The following is a 17663-nucleotide window of genomic DNA, read 5'->3' on the forward strand; positions in this document are numbered from 1 at the left end:
AATGAAATTCTCCAAGCCACTGCAGAGTGGATCCAATCGCCGTTGTTCGAGCGATGGCGCGATATGTTAAAACCACCATAAGTGCTGCAGTATAAAATTTTATTTTATGTTTATATTTATGTTTATCGTTATATTTATGTTTATTGTTATTTTTTTGTTTATATTTATATTTATGTTCATGTTTATATGGTAGAATTGGCTCTGCACTTTATAGCTATTTTACTGGAATAAAAATTAAAAAAATTTTTTTTTTAAAACTTCCGCTCGCCAATGACCTTGTGCCGTATCTCAAGTGTCGTATTTCGTATTACGTTATCTCTATGGATTATGGAACTGTGCGTTGATCGTGTTATTGAGTACCTTGTATTGTATTTGTACTGATTAGGCGTAAGAATTGTATTTATAATAATTAACGACTTTCAATAATAACAACTAGATTAATTACATTTAAAAACGTCATTTTTTCAGTTCGTGTTATGTTTCTTCTAAAAATATACATTAGTTTAAAAATAATAATCATAATATCTTAATATGTCAAACCGATGTTAAAGTGATGAGCACATTTGCGAAAGACAGATTTTAAAATAAGCGAGAAGAGTTGATCATGTTGAAGGCGATATTCGAAATACTGCGTTGTTTCCATATAATATATGCCACAGAAAACTCCGATATTAACCGACGATAAATTTACTTTTATTATATTTTATGTAGAACCTTAAAATTATTTGGATAAGTATTTTTATTTTAACAATAAAAATATACAAATATTAGTTTTGCTTCTCACACATCTTGAAATTTAAACCGATGTTAAAAAAATAAATTAAATTAATTTGGATATATTAATTGACGAATTTCGAACAAATAACTATTTTGTTTGTTGAGTTATATTATAAACGAATGAGTATTTCTACTGACATTTCTTGGTGGAACTGCATTTTAATTATAATAATAAAATTTAATACGTATATTTACATTAACGTTTCGCTTTACGTAAAAAAAACAATTCTTGTGTATAAAATGTGGAGTGACGTCTTACAATAATTTGTTCATTTTATTTTTAATCAGTAAATATTTTTAGTATAACAAATAAATTATAAAAAACGGTGTTTTCAGTCAGTGCTATACAAAAAATGATTATAAATATAACTTTTCACTTCTTTCTGAATTATATTATCCATTCACCAATAATAAATTCATTACAAAAAAAAACACTCAGGTATCAGGAAATTATGAAAAGGCGTGTAATAAATAAGCGTTTAAATCGAATCTCATGAAATAATTAAGTAAATAAAAATAATATACCTTAATTCCAGATAAAACAAATATTATTTTTCTACTTATTGTAAACCAAAAAATGGAATTTTATTATAAACTCAAAAAAAAAATATTGAAATATTAATCAAGTTTAAAATTGAAAAATATTATGGTGATTAAAAAAAATGTATTAATGAAATATTTCAAATAATTGATAAAGCTAGCATAATATACCTTGCTTTCCGATTGAATAAAATTATCAGTTAATAAATGTATTATTGTGTATAATAATTTGTTAATTGGCTTACATTATTATCGAAACAGAATGAGGGGTTGTTGTGTTTTTTTTTATTTGATGAAAACTTATCTTTTACAGCTTTGAAAACATTTATTTTACCGAATGACTTAGAATCCATTACTTTATTCCAGGAAAGCAATTATTGTATCTGTTAATATGTTTCCTATTAAGACGTGAAACATACTTGGAAAATTGAAACTGGCCATATTCAATAGTGTTCGAGAAAATTTCACAAGAAGTGCGATTGAAGTGTATGAGGTGTTTTTACAAGCGTATCGTAACAATTATCTGGTTTACTAGATGAATCCCTTCACCGTCATCGTTCGAGGACGAATCTTCACTTTTATTTGCTCACCTTTAAAAGAAAATCATTTAGACTCGTTCATTTGAGTCCCCAGTCCCCACATTTTACTATCGCTTGGTAAATAAAATTTTCCTTCAGTTCTGGAAAACTAGCTAAAATGCTTTTAAGGATGTTTAGCTTTATATTATTCATTGTATAGTGTTTCAAATAATATTTTGTAATGGTCGGAAGCAGCTTGAATTTTTATAACAACTTTTCCTAGTATTTGAGCATATATTTTTTTGTAGGCCGTCTCAAAATGTTTATTAATAAGTTCGAATCATGTCGCTCGCAAAAAAAGATAGATATAAAATGATTAATTTCAGCTCATTTTAAAAAACTTCCTATTTTTCGTTAAATAAAAATTAAAATATGAAAACAATCATAATAATGGATACTTAGTGACATAAATACCAGTGATGTCAAGACAATGCAAATTAAACGAAATTACTTATATCATTAAATAAATAGTCTATCATTAAATTAAAAAAAAAAAGAAAAATAGCAAGACGATTCTTACTTGAAATAAAGTTATATAACAATTGCGTTTAAAGCATATTCCGTAATACCATATTAAAAAAAACAGTTAAAATAGACCGAAATTTATTAATGATCATAAGTTATACAAACAATATATCCGCTGATCAAAGTCGCCTTACGATTTAAATGTCGCCCCATTTTACGGTCGCCATTTATTTCAAGGTTGGCTAGAGAAGGGGAAAAAATCATAGACAACAATACGCGTTGTTTGAATTTCTATTCGGTACTACCAACATTTCAAACAAATGCACGATTCGTGGTGTACTGTTGGGTGGATTTGGATAATCGAATTTATTACCAACCGAATAAAATAGCTTTTCAGAGATCTTGAAAATAGTAAACGAAATTTATGAATGAAATTATTGATTATTAGAGCTTTTATAAACACTAAAAGAGTCTTTGAGAAATCCGTTATATGTGCAACATGTTAAATCCGATATTCCTCCCGGGTGATAATACCCTATTGTGCTTAGGTGTCTCCGCGCAGTGTTCCATCAACATATTCATAAACACGAGTGAGTACCTACAGTATAATGCTAGCCCTCTGTTCAGAAATCTGTTTGAACACTTTTATACGAATGTTTATTAATGTAATTTCTCGGTGTAGGTACACATAAAAACTTATTTGATTATTGAAGTTCAAGTATTTGGGAAGATAACTAAACGATAAATTACCTATACGGATAAATGCCTTTGATGAACTGAACTGAACTGAAATGAACCTTTACAATGGTCCATAGGTATACTCGTTTTATGAAATATATTAAAATATTATCAACGATTAGAGCAATGTTATGTATAAATCCAAAATCACTCGCAAGCGTTTGAAGGCGGTGGAGGCGTATCAAAAAAATTGCAACACTAAAAAAGATTGACATATTGTTGATTTAAAGTGGGCAACACTAGTATGTAGTATGACTAATTGTAAACATGGCTGCTGCCAAAAAGAAGCAGGATGACAAAAATTTGTCAATTTTGCGTGAATTAATAACTCAAAATGGAAACAAAAATTGCTTCGATTGTTCACAAAGAGGTCCGACTTATGTGAATATGACAATTGGTTCCTTTATCTGTTCAAAATGTTCCGGAATGTTGTAAGTATATCCATTATAATACTTTCTATTGTCTGGTGAAAGTTTGACTTTTCTTTGTTATTGGAATTGTCGTCCTTCCTCATTCACTCGTAAATGACATTGGTTATATAAATCTTCTGTGTATCCTTAATTAATTTATGTTGAAAATGAATCTCGGATCGCCCTTCCCATTTAATAAAACGTTGATGTACTCATGTAATTCTGTCTTAAATGAAGAAATATATTCTCATACTCACCTTCGAACCCTGAGGTCGATAGTTCAAATCTTTGCATCTATGATTACGTTCTTGTCATGACAATTTATATTATAAGCCTAATTATATAGAAGCAAAATACAAAACATGCTCTTGCCATTATTTAGCAATATTTCATTTGGATGTGGATCTGTTTTACGTTTGATTGAACACTACAAAAATATGATGAGTGATCATGATCCGAAAGACGTTTTTTGAAATTAATCGTATTATGTCTTACGGACATACCCACTCTAAATAACACACAATCTTAGACCCGCCATATGGAATGTTGCGTGAAATCTGAAAGGGATCTAAACTGGAATACAGTGAGAGGGGTAAAGAAAACCTCTGAACTGATCCTCTGTATTCAACCCTAGCAGCCCATATACAGATATATAACTGTTAGTTTTTAAGGACTGTAATGATCTTGGAAACATAATAAATAAATTTATCGCAACCTGCCAAAATAATATGTAAAACAAATTGTTTGGAATACTTCATAATAAAGTGCTCTGAAAATATACATACAAATTTGATGGAAAGGAGTTAGTCAAAATAAAAATTAATAAAAACAGTCTGAGCACACTTTGGGCGGGAAAGGTATTTTTACCCGCTCAGTCGATTGATGCTTAACTGCGGGAAGGGTAGAAATACCTTATGCGCCGGCCTCATTTCAAAGGCAAAAAAAGGAATTATCCAATGTTTTTATATGAATATTATATACTAATCTCTTTGTTAAGGTCTTAACCATATGTTCATATTTTTCAAATAGCAACGCAAATCATTTTTTTTTATACAAAATATAAAATAAAATACAAAATATGTAATCTTATAAAATAGAAATCGAGTTTTACTTAAAAAATTGAACCATAATGATGTTGAATTACAAATAATATTTGGTTTTGGTTTGTAATTTTATAGCTTGGATATGCTGAGTTAGTACGTAGAAATTTTTATTGAAATATTATTATTATTTTCGAAGATATAGCGATTTCAAATAAATTGAAGAAATTTGCGCGGGACCTTTATTTTTGCCCGTTGCCAGTGGTCCGCAGGTGCAATGCCTTACCTGCTCGAAGTGTGTTAATAAACCAATATATTGATGAAATTTGTCTAAACTTTTAGCGCTTTTCTCCTTGTTACTCAGTTTTTTATAGATATTTTTAAAAAAAAGTAGTTTCACCCGAAAAAAAATATTCATTTAGTTTTTCTACTGACACTTCTTGGTGAAACTGCATTTTAATTATAATAATAAAATATGTTTATAGTTTAATTCCACTTTTATTTATAATTTTTACAGTTGACCGGATTTCTTTGTGACTGACATTGTCGGCCTGGTCACAGCCGACAGTCTGATGATGTCCATCACAATGAAACCCGGTTATTGGTAAAAATTATAAATAAAAGTGGAATAAATCTATGTACACTTTTTTATTATTATAATTAATTTTTAGTTTTCGAAATAATGTTGAAATTAAGTATTATACTAAAGCATTATTTATTTGCCTGTTTTATTAGTATTTTTTTTGTTAAATATTGTACCATTTACATAAAACCTTTTATAATTTTTCATTGATATAAAATGCCAAATGTGCATTTTCTTTTTATAACAAATGTGAAATTTCACAATCCTACATTCAAAGTATCATAACAGTATGTTCCAAATAATGTTAAACACTATTCTAATGCCCTTTTTTCATTAAAAGCATCATTAGTGTTAACAAAATGCGTTGAATACCAAAAAAATATTAAAATATATACTCTCTTTTTATAGGAGGGGACTTACACCGCCTCACCGAGTAAAATCAATTTCAATGGCCACTTTTACTCCCGAGGAAATAGTTCAGATCAAAAGCCAAGGAAATGATTATTGTAAAGGGATCTGGCTAGGACTTCATGAGGGCAGCTTGCCGGTGCTAAAGGATGAACAGAGTATAAAAGATTACATGTCCGAGAAATATGAAAAGAAAAGGTTCTACTTGGACCCCAGTTTTTCCAGGAAACAAACTGTTTTACTAGAAAAACCGCCCGCATCACAAATTTCTAGCCCAAAAGATAATGGAATTTGGAATAGTTCTTCTGTAAAGTTGCCCACAGCAAGACCCTCCCCGTCCTCTTCTTCAGCATTCAACGCAGCTAAACCAATCCAGTTTCTGCAGCAGCCTGAACCATTCAATTTTCAAGCAGCCACATCTTGTCCAAAGTAAGTATTTTTTAGCTAATAACTGACTAAATCGTACTGACGATAGACTTTAAAAAAACTTCAGTAAATAGTACAAATGACTCACGGCATGATAACGAAAACTCATTGTGTGAGAAAAACACTGGTTTTACTACCCGTCATTGGCTAGTTTATGTGATCACTTTGCAACTTGTGTAACATTCACCACTGTGCCTATATTTAAACATCCAAATTTATTTCTTTTTTCCATCTGCCAATTTTGTAAAGTAAAATCGCTGAAACCTTTTTTGCTGTGGGTGAGGGAGTTTCCTACTAGGTGAAATAATTTACTGGAATCTCACCCACATCAAAAAGGTTGATCAAGATAGATCCTCTTGAGAGTTAGAATCCAGTACTTGTCTTCAATGATTCGAACAACTGAGGGTATTATTTGCAAACATGGCTTGTTCCAATATACTTGCTTGTTCCAATATACTATCTTGTTCCAACGCAAGTGTATTGCAAATAATACCCTGAACTATCGTTAAATAGTGAAATTACTGAACATTTTGATTGTCATTGAAAAATATACCGTAAAATAAACTTGAATATAGGTTTAAGATTGAATCCTTCCCACTATCCTATTCTGAACTGCACAGTTTTGATACGCAAACTCTAAACTATTTTCCTTTTTAGATTCCCTGTTGATTTTGCTTCGGCAGATATATTCAACTCTAGTCAAGTGAACAATAATTTTGTAGGATCTACGCCGCTGAGTCAAACTAATATAATTGATGCTAAGAATGCCAATACTGTTTCCCGTAAGTGTAAAAGTTATTTATACCAATAATTCAAATAGTTAAGATAAAATTATATTAGTTAATATAGTATTATATTAGTTAATATATTTGGCTGATTTATATAGTGCCATTTTTGTAAAAAATCACCTCAAGGGCGCTTTACAATGTTATATGTAAACTTACATTCTAACTAAGCTATAGTTACCTATTATATTTTCTGATTAAAAATTGAGGGAATGATAAACTAAAGAAGTGAGATTTTAGTTTAAATCTGAACTAAATGGGACTGTCAATGATTCGCAAGTGTGAAGTCAATTGGTTCCAGGCAGAGGGGCCGGCAATAGCAAAAGCTCGATCTCCGAACCTTGTGTTTGGGCAGCGCCAGATTTCAACAAATTTTCCTCCGCCTAAAATGTATGTTTTCACATTTGTGTTGTCATATTTCTTTCTATTTATATTTTTAGATGATCGGTATGCTGCATTGGCAGATTTGGATTTTGCATTACGTCAACAATGTCAAAGTCAAGGTATTTCACATAATAATATGTCTAAATATAAAGTATCTTCCGAGCCTCATGTTGTGAATATTTCCTAATTGTCATTATATATTTGTCCCTATGTAGAAACAAAGTCATCTCAGGTTGCTAACCCATTTGATACATCGAATACAGACATATCAAAAAATCCTTTTTGCACAAACACTATGGCTGTTAATGGAAATAATCTCAATTATTCAAACCCCTTTTCTGTGAGTATATTATTGATTTATTCATATTCACTTAAATTATTTATGATTTATGTGCCTATTATTATTTTTTTAATATTCATACAAATTGATTGTGTAATTTTTTCCCTGGTTATGTCACTATCCAGATATTTTTATTCTTTGAAATGGGGATCAGTGCTGTACAAGCTCCTGTAAAGACCTATTGTGGCGCATACCCGTAAATTAGTTCTCGCCCTCCAAGCCCACTTTGTTTGTCTTAACTGTACGTCATATACTTTCTTGTCCCATTATTTACCTGTATAATGTTAAATATATAATTCAGTTGTAAAAAATAAAAGAAACTGGATGCTTTATGCATAAAAGTCATTAACTCTTTATCTTAACAAATGTACTATTAAAAGTACTTTCTATAAATTCTGATTAATAAAAAAAGCATTAATAAGGATAAATTATATTTGTTTTATTTATTTCCAGATGGGGTCTGGAGTTACACAAAGTGGAGCTTCAAAAAATCCTTTCTTGTGATATAGTCAATAACGGAGCCATTATTCCAAAGTGACCTTTCTCAAAGACTATGTTGCCTTATAGTATACACTTTTGATAGCTTATTTGCTATCAACATTTTAAAAATAATAATGACACTTGCATTAGTAACTACTCCTAAACCTTCAATTTTTATATTTCATGACTACACATATTTGTATTGTCAAACTTGTATGTTAATATTATTCAAGTATTAGTTGCTCTCTTTATTATTTTTATGTTATTAATCTTATCCAATATTCAGACAACATATTTAAATAAACCGAAAATTAGTCAAATTATACATTTAAATAGTTGTGTTTAAATAATTCATAATGTAAGACTATTAATATTTTAGTGGTAAAATTGTTTTATAATTTATTGTTCTAAAAACTAAAAGGAAAATAAACGCTTGCCACGGCTATTTTATATATTGATGTCTTTAATCTTGTCCATTCCTTTATATTTAATGACAGTTTTTCAAATTTTATACATATTGTCATTTCAAAAGGATATTTGAAGCAGATAAGATAAATACATACCTCCCAAGGGCGAATCATTCATATAAGCGATTACGCACAGCTTACTATTATATTTAACTATCCATAATAATGTATTGTAATCACTTTATTTACAGAAAAACAAACAAATAATTGTTATTTATTATAAATCATTGCCGCTGTTTGTATTTTCCTCCAAAAAATAAATCAACATGTTAATTAAGCGCGCCCAGCGCCAGCAGTGAGCCAAGAAACTAGCCGATTATTTTAGCTTCTGTATGTATTTTGTATAAATAAGTATACTCTCAGAGTAATAATCCTCTAGAGAAGCCCTTTAGCTCTATTGCCTAGAAAAAAAGCGTTCCAAATTTTTGTTTTGGTTTGGTTTTAAGTTTAACAACAGACAGTTTTTAGTTTAACAACATAATGGACGGTTTCGGTTAGCGCTCGCAATTCTAAACCCAAGTATCAACGACCCGTTGTATTGCTGTAATCTGTAGCTAAATAGAATATTTTTTCTCCATATGGGCGACTCTATTAGGTTATTACTCTAAGAGTATACTATATTACATTATGTAAGGCTGAGACAAGCATTATAGACAAAATCAAGAAAGGAGCTCTGCGCTGGTTTGGACATGTAGAACGAATGGACAGCGAGAGAACGGCTAAGAATATTTACAATGCGAATGTTGATGGATGCAGAAATAGAGGAAGACCGAGAAAGACATGGCATGACCAAATCCAACAAATACTTAAAGATGGACATGTCAAAAGTCGGAATAATCGGCGCGCGTGCATGAGAAGATGTATGAATGTAGAGGAAGTGAGATCTGTATGCAAAGATAAGAGTGTTGTGGCGTTCTATCCTCTCTGCCTACCCTTACGGGGAAACGGCGTGATGGTTTGTTTGTTTTGTATACTATATTTTTACCATCTTAAACTCCGTGGTTATTTCCTTCTAAAGTAAGCTTGCATGTTACTCAAATTATTTGATGATTCTCGATTTGGAAAACAGTATTTCAAACATTGTTTGCTAAGGATTATTTTTCTTTGAGATTATATTGCAGACCAGCACTAGATTTAATCCTCAAAATGAAAAAATCTCTTTGAAAATGGGTGCGTGGAATTGCACATATTATTTAATTCTTCTTAATTTTTTTTGGTTTTTTCACCTCCCAACTTGGGATGTTCTAACTAGTGTCGAGTTAGTGTATTCATAGCCAGTGTCGAGTTGGGGGAAACCAGGGATGAAAGTAACAATTTTCAATTTTGTGTTCATATCTTTTGTTTGCTTACAGTTATGACAGTCGTAATTTTTTCTTAGAATAAACACATATTCCTTAGTTCTTCTGCAATATTGATTGATTTATTTATCTTATTTTATTTGGGATTTTTACAGCTATTACATTTAAAAAAATAAGCAGAAATATATGAACAATACTAGAGGCAATTAAAAAATCCACTGTAAATCTAATAATATATAAGAAAAGAGTTTACATAATTGTATGTGTGAATGAATGGGGTAGAGTGTGCATATGCATGTGAATGAATGAGGGAGAGGGTGCGTGTGTGTGGGTTCGTAAGTATAAAAAAAAATAACAATTTAAAACATGTAATTATATTGAAAAGGGTACAAGAAAGAGCTTGGTAAGAAGTTTGATTATTTAAAAAAATTAAAATTGTTTATACCTACTTTGGAAATCTTTTAATTGGGACAAGTATCTTTTTGTGTCCAGGGTTCTTTTTCCATTGTGCCCCAGGGGGTGGGGCAGAATGGGAAATTTCCACTTTTTTTTAAGACACTATTTTTTTACAGTAATTATTTATTTAGGCAAGTTAAGTACTTGTTTTTTGTAGATAAATAAGTAAATATACGTACAAATAGAGAAAAAAATATGTTATTCATTTCAAACTCTAACAAATTGCAATCGAAGCTTAGCTACCCCGTTCCGCCCTGGGTTCCCCAAACGTATAACTATGGATGTAAAATTACGTAATTTTACCAAAAGTCACGGTAAAATACCGTAATTTTCGGTAAGAGACGAATTTGACGTACTAATTTTTATTTTTCAAAGATATTACAAATACGAGTAGCTTTGTTTTAGGACACTTTACATGACTGCAAAAACCGGGTTTAGATCCATCGGGTGGTTGTCGAGATTTATTAAAAGCATGGTTCGTTCAGGGTCGTTCGGTATGTACTTTTTTCCCTTTTTTTATAAAAAGGGTTTTTATTTTCAAATGGGTATTCCCACTCTCCCTCCCCACCACAGCGTGATTCCCGTTACTTTTGGGTCCCTTCTTAACCGAATAGTTTCAAAGAAATATATTTATATTATATTTGTTACCTTTATTACCATGTGCATATGGATGCTGGATATATTAATTAGTCTTGAATAGTGTCAATTTGTTATCTTTTACATGCCATCCGTATCGAATAAAAGTGATAGAGGGTTATAATGTAGCGAATAGCGAGCTCAAATTTTTAATCTATGATCTATGTCATCGTGACTTTTTTAATACTTCAAGTGCATCTAAAAAAAAGTTCCGCCGGCGGTTTTTAAAAAGAGTTTTTTTTTCTCGCAGTCGCGTATTCTAATAAAAGAATCGAAATTTACAAATATACAGGCGGTAGGTATTACAAATACTTTAAACAGTGTATACATTAATATTAAAAAAAATAAAAATATTACATAATGCTACTCTAAGTTAGCTTGCTTAGCGAGGCATCGAGTTCTTAACATCTTAGACCTCCGCTGCTAATTTAGTTGGTAGTTTATGTCACAACTACGAGATGCAAACCTGACTTGTGAGGATGCACAGGAGCTGGCATCCGACCGAGATGCCTGGAGGATCTTTATGAACACCATATGCTCCAACTAAGTAGCGGACATGGAATGATGATGATGATGATGACTTTTGGTAGGACAACTATCAAATAATTATTAAAAAGTTAGTGCTAATAGCGCTTTTCCATTATTTTCATAAAATGTATTTGATGTTCAAACGTGTATCTTGGAAAATATTGATCCTACGAAAAAAATAAATTTTTACGATTTTTAAGTCAATTTTATTTTCTCATACTTTCGTATATTTTTTTTTCTTTAAAACCTTCAGGGACGTAATTATACACAAACAACTGATTTTAAGCACCGTTTTTACGAAATTGCGGCATGAGCGGTGGTCGTTCAAGGTCGCAAACTTAAGGTTTTTACCAAGGACCCTATGTCCACCGATCCTGTTAAGTTTCAAAACATAAAAACCCTTTTTATAAAAAAAAGGGAAAAAAGTACATACCGAATGACCCTGAACGAACCATGCTTTTAATAAATCTCGACAACCACCCGATGGATCTAAACCTGGTTTTTGCAGTCATGTAAAGTGTCCTAAAACAAAGCTACTCGTATTTGTAATATCTTTGAAAAATGAAAATTAGTACGTCAAATTCGTCTCTTACCGAAAAATACCGTATTTTACCAAAATCTGGTAAAATTCCCGTAAAATACCGTGGTAATTTTACCGTCTTGCATCTTTACGTATAACCAACACCAATAATATAATCGAATGCACTTTCAAGAATACGTACTTCGGTACTTCTCGAACGTGGCCTCATTATCTATGGAGCATTTGTCATCATTCAGTATGTCAGATACTTGTACTATATAATCTGTGGTCAGATCCAGTCGGATCAAAATCTCTGGTTAGATCCAAAAATAAATAAACGAAAACAATGATTATTGTGATGAATTATAATTGGAGGCAGTGTCTATATAGATATTGTTTAATCTAATTTTTGCACAGAAGTAAACAAATGTTTTCTATTTTGTTAAATTATCGATGTCTACGACACAACTTTTTCAAATATATCACATTTAGTTGTGAACAAATTATTTTAATATAAGTGACAAATTGAACATTTTAATAAGCAGTATATATTTTGAAGTGATAAAAATGACCTGCTAATCTTAGAAATGGAATCACAATTGCCAAATATGTGCAGGTTGTGTATGGACAAAATGCATCTTTCATGTATTTTTCAAAGTGAAGGCAAAGTTCCTTTGGATGTTAAAGCTATGTCTTGCGCTGTCATCACTGTAAGATGATAAATATTATTTATTTAAGCATGTTTGTTTATAATATAAATGATTTTATTTATCAATAAGTCAAAACATTTTGTGCATTTAATAAAGTTTTATATTTGTTTCTTTCAAAAGAGACAAATGTCCATTTGATACTTAAAATTCTATGGCACAGTGTTAGATGAGTATTCCTATCAGAAAATATCCCATTTTTCTTAGTACAGAGTATTGAAAAAATCAAATATTAGGCAAATATGTTTTTTAGTGAAACTATTTATGAAAATACTATTTATGAAGATATTTTTGCTAGAATACTTCTAGGTATATTTTAATTTACTTTATTAGAATTCAAAAGTGAGCATTTCTACTACCCAGTTTACGTATTCCATATTTTTATTTTATTTGGAATATTTTAAAACCGAAACAGAAAAACATAAGTACTATTCAGAATTTTTCTGCGGAAATTTAAAATGCTGCAACGATTAACAGTTTTATCCCTTATAGCGTTTAAAATTTCTAACGAAGATATTGTTTTATAAATATATATCGCACCTTTGATAAAATATAGTTACAACTCAAAAAATATATTTTTTTAGGAAAATGTAAAACTTATAATTTATTGTTTTCGGCATGTTCTTTGATTAATATTTGTAAATGCCCAAAATCCCCTAATTCTGTCAAACCAAGTCATCGAAAGGGTTGAGAGTTTTAAATACCTGGGAGTATATGTTACGGAAAATGGCAGCTTTCAAAAAGAACTGGGAGTGCGGCTATGAATAGCAGGCGCCACATTCAACAGTATGAAGGCTGTCTGGAGAGCAGATATTTAGTCATTGAAAACCAAATGCCGCCTATATAACGTCTGCATAACATCTATTCTCCTCTATGGATGTGAATCGTGGCACCTCACTAAGGCCCAGAACAGCAAACTACTGAGTTTTGAGAATAAGCGTCTCAGAAGAATCTTGGGTGTTCGGTGGTTTGACTTTGTGCGGAATGAAGTAATAAGAGAACGGACGCAAACTCCGGTGACAACTGTCACTAAGCGGAGTCGATACGGTTGGCTTGTTCATGTACCGCTGATGCCTACTGAGAGCCTTAACCATGCTTGCCTACTTTACAAGGCATCAGGTTCTCAACGTCCTGGACGTCCACTGCTGACTGTTCGTCGGCAGTTCATGTCAGAACTACAGGATGCGAACGTGGCTTGGGAGGATGCACAGGAGATGGCAGCCGACAGAGATGTTTGGAGGACCCTCGTGGACATCATATGCTCTAACTAGAGAGCGGACATGGAATTATGATGATGAATTTTTATACCACCTACTATAATATTCAAATCCAGATGTATTTAAAATGGCAATATGGGATATATTTACGCATAAAGTTTTAATTAAGCATCTAAAAGTTTTTACTTTTCCGGATTATTGAAACTATATTTTGTGAAGGAAAACAAGTTTAAGAGCCTGCTTCTCGATGGTAAACTTAATTTGAAATGGGTTTTAAAAATAGAGCAATGCAGATTACGAAACAGACACATGAAATATTAGTTTGTACCTACATAAATATTTTTGATTAAGTAGATTTATGAAATAGTCTCAAGCCTTAAGTGAAGAAACATGTACACTGGAAACTGAACAAAAATATCATAAAACTATGTAGCAAAGACAAACAAGGGTAATAAAATAATGGTATACAATATATTCATAAATACAATAAGCATAAGATTTCGAGCTTAACCATGCCAATCCATCTTCGTCCCACACTGTTTTAGTAGCGAAGAGATCTACGAAAAGCTGGAAGATCTATCCCAAAGTTGTGTGATGAATTGACTAATCTACACATTCTGGGCATTGGGACATTAAAACAAAAGTTGCTCTTAGAAGATGAATAAATAGCAGATTTTGACTTCTGATGACATGGTTGGGGGAACATGGAAAGAAATTAATTGCAACAGAGATAGGACATCACTTATAGCATTAAGTATTTTAAAAATGCAAATAAGGTTCATCTCAGTTCTATGTTACTCCAATGAAGACAGATTGAGAGATTGCTCTATTTCAAAATAGGAATAATTACCCCTTTGCAATCCGAGCAACCATGCCACTTTTCTTAGAAAATGGTGTTGGACAGACTCGGTATGGTCAATATGAGTCCTATATAATGGAGACTGAATTGGAGAAGCATATTCTAGATGTGGTCGAACTAGTGAGCAATGAAGAGTTTTTATGGTATTCATATTTTTGAAGTCCGTTGTCATTCTATTGATAAAACCAAGAAGTTTGAGAGATTTGTTTACAATATTATTAATGCGTTCGCGATAGGAGAGTAACGCATTATCCAAATTAATGCTAAGATCCTTTATTGATGAAACCATTGAAAGGGAAATATTTTGTTGTATCTGTAGTTATATAGATAAATATAGAATGTATTGTATGTCTTAAATAACATATCTATCATCTCAAGCATTTACAAATATAATATTACACTTTTAATAGTAACGCATAATCAAATTTGCAAGTATTTATCATTTATCAGAAAGTGCTACAAGTCATAATGAACCTCTATTTCATTAATGTTCAAAGTGACAGTTGACGTAATGCGTATGAAATACAGTTACAATTTGAAAAAATTCTCTGTTTTGTAAATACTTATTAACTGATCAATACAAAAAAATTACAACATGGATGAGAGTAAAAGAAGTACCATTAATCACTTAACTGTAAAAAAGGTTATAATTTTAGTTGTCACAGTTTTTGGCAGTAGATGTACTTTAAGATATTCTCGATTTTTGAGATAAAATACAATTTTATTCTGAATTGGACGGTATATTAAACTAAAAAAAACATGTTTTTCTAGTTGTTACTATATTTTATCGGAGGTGCGATATAAGGAGCTGAGAACCAAAGGAACTTAAGCGACATTTAAGCAGTTTTTGGCAAAATGGCTTCCAAACATTTATAACTTGTTTTTTTTTTGTATAAAATGACTTAGACTTCAGTTAATGTAACAATTTTATCTTAACATAAATAAAAAGGAAATAAATTATGTAAACTGATGTCAAATGTCGCTTAAGCTCCTATGGCTCTCAGCGCCTCATATATAGTTTCCATCGACATTTGTAAATTGAGACCGAATTTAGTTTTGTTTACCACAATAGGAATAATAAATGTTTTAAAATAACTTTTAGATTAAAATACATGATGGTTTACCTGCATTTATATGCGATACATGCAAGGTAAAATTAGAAGACTTTTACAATTTCAAGAAGATATGTGAAAACACTGATCGAGCTTTGAGAAGTTTGTTAAAAAAATGCATAGCAGTCTCTGGAACAGAAGAGAAAAATCTGCGTCCTAATTTTAAGGAAGAAATGGAAAGTGAAAATTCAGGTAAAATATTGAAGAATTTGTTTAATCCACTGAAAAACACAACTCAAAATGAACAAGAACAAAATGACACAGAACAAATATCTAATATAAAGGAAGAGATAATCATTAAATCGGAGAATGAGTGTTCTGATGCAGAATATTCTGGAGATTATTGTGAAATGGAAGTATATGAAGAAAAAAACTTAAATAATGTAAAAGCAGAGCCACATGATACCTCACAAAAAACTCAATGCAATAAGAATTTTGAAACAATGCAATCAAAAATAAAATTAGATAGTAAATTTCAAAGAAAATTTAAAAGAAAAGAAAAATTAAGTATTAATCTAAAAGAGAATGAGTTCTTAGGAAAATCAAAAAACAGTTCTTATAATAAACCTATTAAAACTAATAAAAAAATAACCAAGTCGTTCCAATGTGAGATATGTGGATGCATATATAAAACAAAATCAGTTTTAAAGAAACATTTATTTACACATTTAAAAATAAAACCATTTCAATGCTCTTTGTGTATGAAGCGGTACACGCGAACTGAACATTTAGTGGTTCATATGCGTACACATTCCGGGATAAAACCATTTGTATGTGAGATGTGCGCCCGGTCCTTTACAAAGAGTCAAGATTTATCTCGGCACCGAAGAGTTCACTCTGAGGAGAAAAAATACAAATGTCCACGGTGTGATAAATGGTTTAAACGATCTTCTGATGTTCATGTTCATATGAGAACGCACACAGGAGTAAGGCCTTATTGCTGTAAAAATTGTGACAAGACCTATACATCTCATAGCGGCCTGATGAAGCATATACAAAATAATTGTACCAATACTTCTCATGTTATAGAAGAAAAATTGTTGGAAAATCTTACACAAGAATCAGGTTGTGTCTCAGTTGATAATGTTCCAGATTCAGAATCGTGAGGCTACATCTTGCGCATCCTATTTAAACATTAAAAAAACAAATATAGGTAGATACCAAATTATAATAAATTATTTTCATAATTAAGAACACAATTTTTCATCTTTTCCACTTTGATAATAAACGGTGCTTAGTCCTTTAAAGCTTAAATTCATTGTTACCCGATTATATTATTTGTTAGTTTGATTTAACAATCATATTTTTTTTTTGTAATGCAATGTTATGAAATTAAATTTCTTAAATAAAAGACAAAAAGGAAATGAAATACATATATAAATATGTATTGATCAAATAAAATACCAACCTGTAATATTTATATAATCAGTACATAAATAGTTGAGTTAAAAAAAATCTTGGAATGTATGGACCTATATTATATATTTTTTTAAACTGTATTTAGTCGCTCCAATCATCGTATCCTCTGAACAAATAATAACTAAATGCAATTTTCGTATTATCGGTTGAATCTTTATCAAATATAATTTATTTATACATATGTATATTTTAAAAGTGTGTTTAATATTTACTACCACCATTCTGCCATTTACCCGTAGCGGTAGTCGGAGAGGATGGAATGTCATATGTGTCTATCCTATCATACATTCCTAGCTTCTTCCACATTCATACATATTGCCATACGTGTACTTCAGTTTTGCCTACTTTTTACATGACCGAATTATGCCATGTCTGTCCCTGTCCTTGTATTTACTTCCTACGATATGTATTTAAGTTGTTAATAAAATATTTATTTTTGTTATTTTTTCAAAATTGGTTTAGGGGCATTCCATGTTAAGTGGGGAAATGA

General features: G+C 30.9%; 2 protein-coding genes across 3 annotated transcripts; both read left to right on the forward strand.

Moving 5' to 3' along the window:
- Positions 1 to 3344: 3344 nt before the first annotated feature.
- Positions 3345 to 8406, forward strand: drongo (Arf GTPase activating protein drongo). 2 transcript variants are annotated; one of them, XM_088238996.1, is made up of 6 exons: positions 3345 to 3529; positions 5540 to 5968; positions 6623 to 6747; positions 7191 to 7253; positions 7350 to 7474; positions 7928 to 8406. In XM_088238996.1, the coding sequence occupies exons 1-6, from the start codon at positions 3366 to 3368 to the stop codon at positions 7976 to 7978; spliced, it is 957 nt and encodes a 318-aa protein (XP_088095122.1). In that variant the 5' UTR covers positions 3345 to 3365; the 3' UTR covers positions 7979 to 8406. The 2 variants fall into 2 exon arrangements, with proteins under 2 accessions (XP_088095122.1, XP_088095129.1); XM_088239003.1 differs by lacking the exon at positions 7350 to 7474.
- A 3710-nt stretch (positions 8407 to 12116) lies between these two features.
- On the forward strand, positions 12117 to 17001 carry LOC148284511 (uncharacterized). The gene is made up of 2 exons (XM_088239014.1): positions 12117 to 12569; positions 15745 to 17001. Exons 1-2 carry the CDS (start codon positions 12447 to 12449, stop codon positions 16858 to 16860), a joined length of 1239 nt encoding a protein of 412 aa, XP_088095140.1. The 5' UTR covers positions 12117 to 12446; the 3' UTR covers positions 16861 to 17001.
- Positions 17002 to 17663: the final 662 nt, after the last annotated feature.

Source organism: Micrasema longulum, unplaced genomic scaffold, assembly GCF_059751315.1.
Source record: "Micrasema longulum isolate JH-2025_06_02 unplaced genomic scaffold, ASM5975131v1 h1tg000113l, whole genome shotgun sequence".
Classification (NCBI taxonomy): domain Eukaryota; kingdom Metazoa; phylum Arthropoda; class Insecta; order Trichoptera; family Brachycentridae; genus Micrasema; species Micrasema longulum.

Excerpts from the sequence above, each read along its gene's own strand:
- LOC148284511 (XM_088239014.1), top strand. The coding sequence starts at position 12,447 with ATGGAATCACAATTGCCAAATATGTGCAGGTTGTGTATGGACAAAATG. Across the intron at positions 12,570-15,744 it reads TGTCTTGCGCTGTCATCACT|ATTAAAATACATGATGGTTT; the intron begins GTAAGATGATAA and ends AATAACTTTTAG.
- drongo (XM_088238996.1), top strand. The coding sequence starts at position 3,366 with ATGGCTGCTGCCAAAAAGAAGCAGGATGACAAAAATTTGTCAATTTTG. Across the intron at positions 3,530-5,539 it reads TCAAAATGTTCCGGAATGTT|GAGGGGACTTACACCGCCTC; the intron begins GTAAGTATATCC and ends CTCTTTTTATAG. Across the intron at positions 5,969-6,622 it reads GCAGCCACATCTTGTCCAAA|ATTCCCTGTTGATTTTGCTT; the intron begins GTAAGTATTTTT and ends TTTCCTTTTTAG.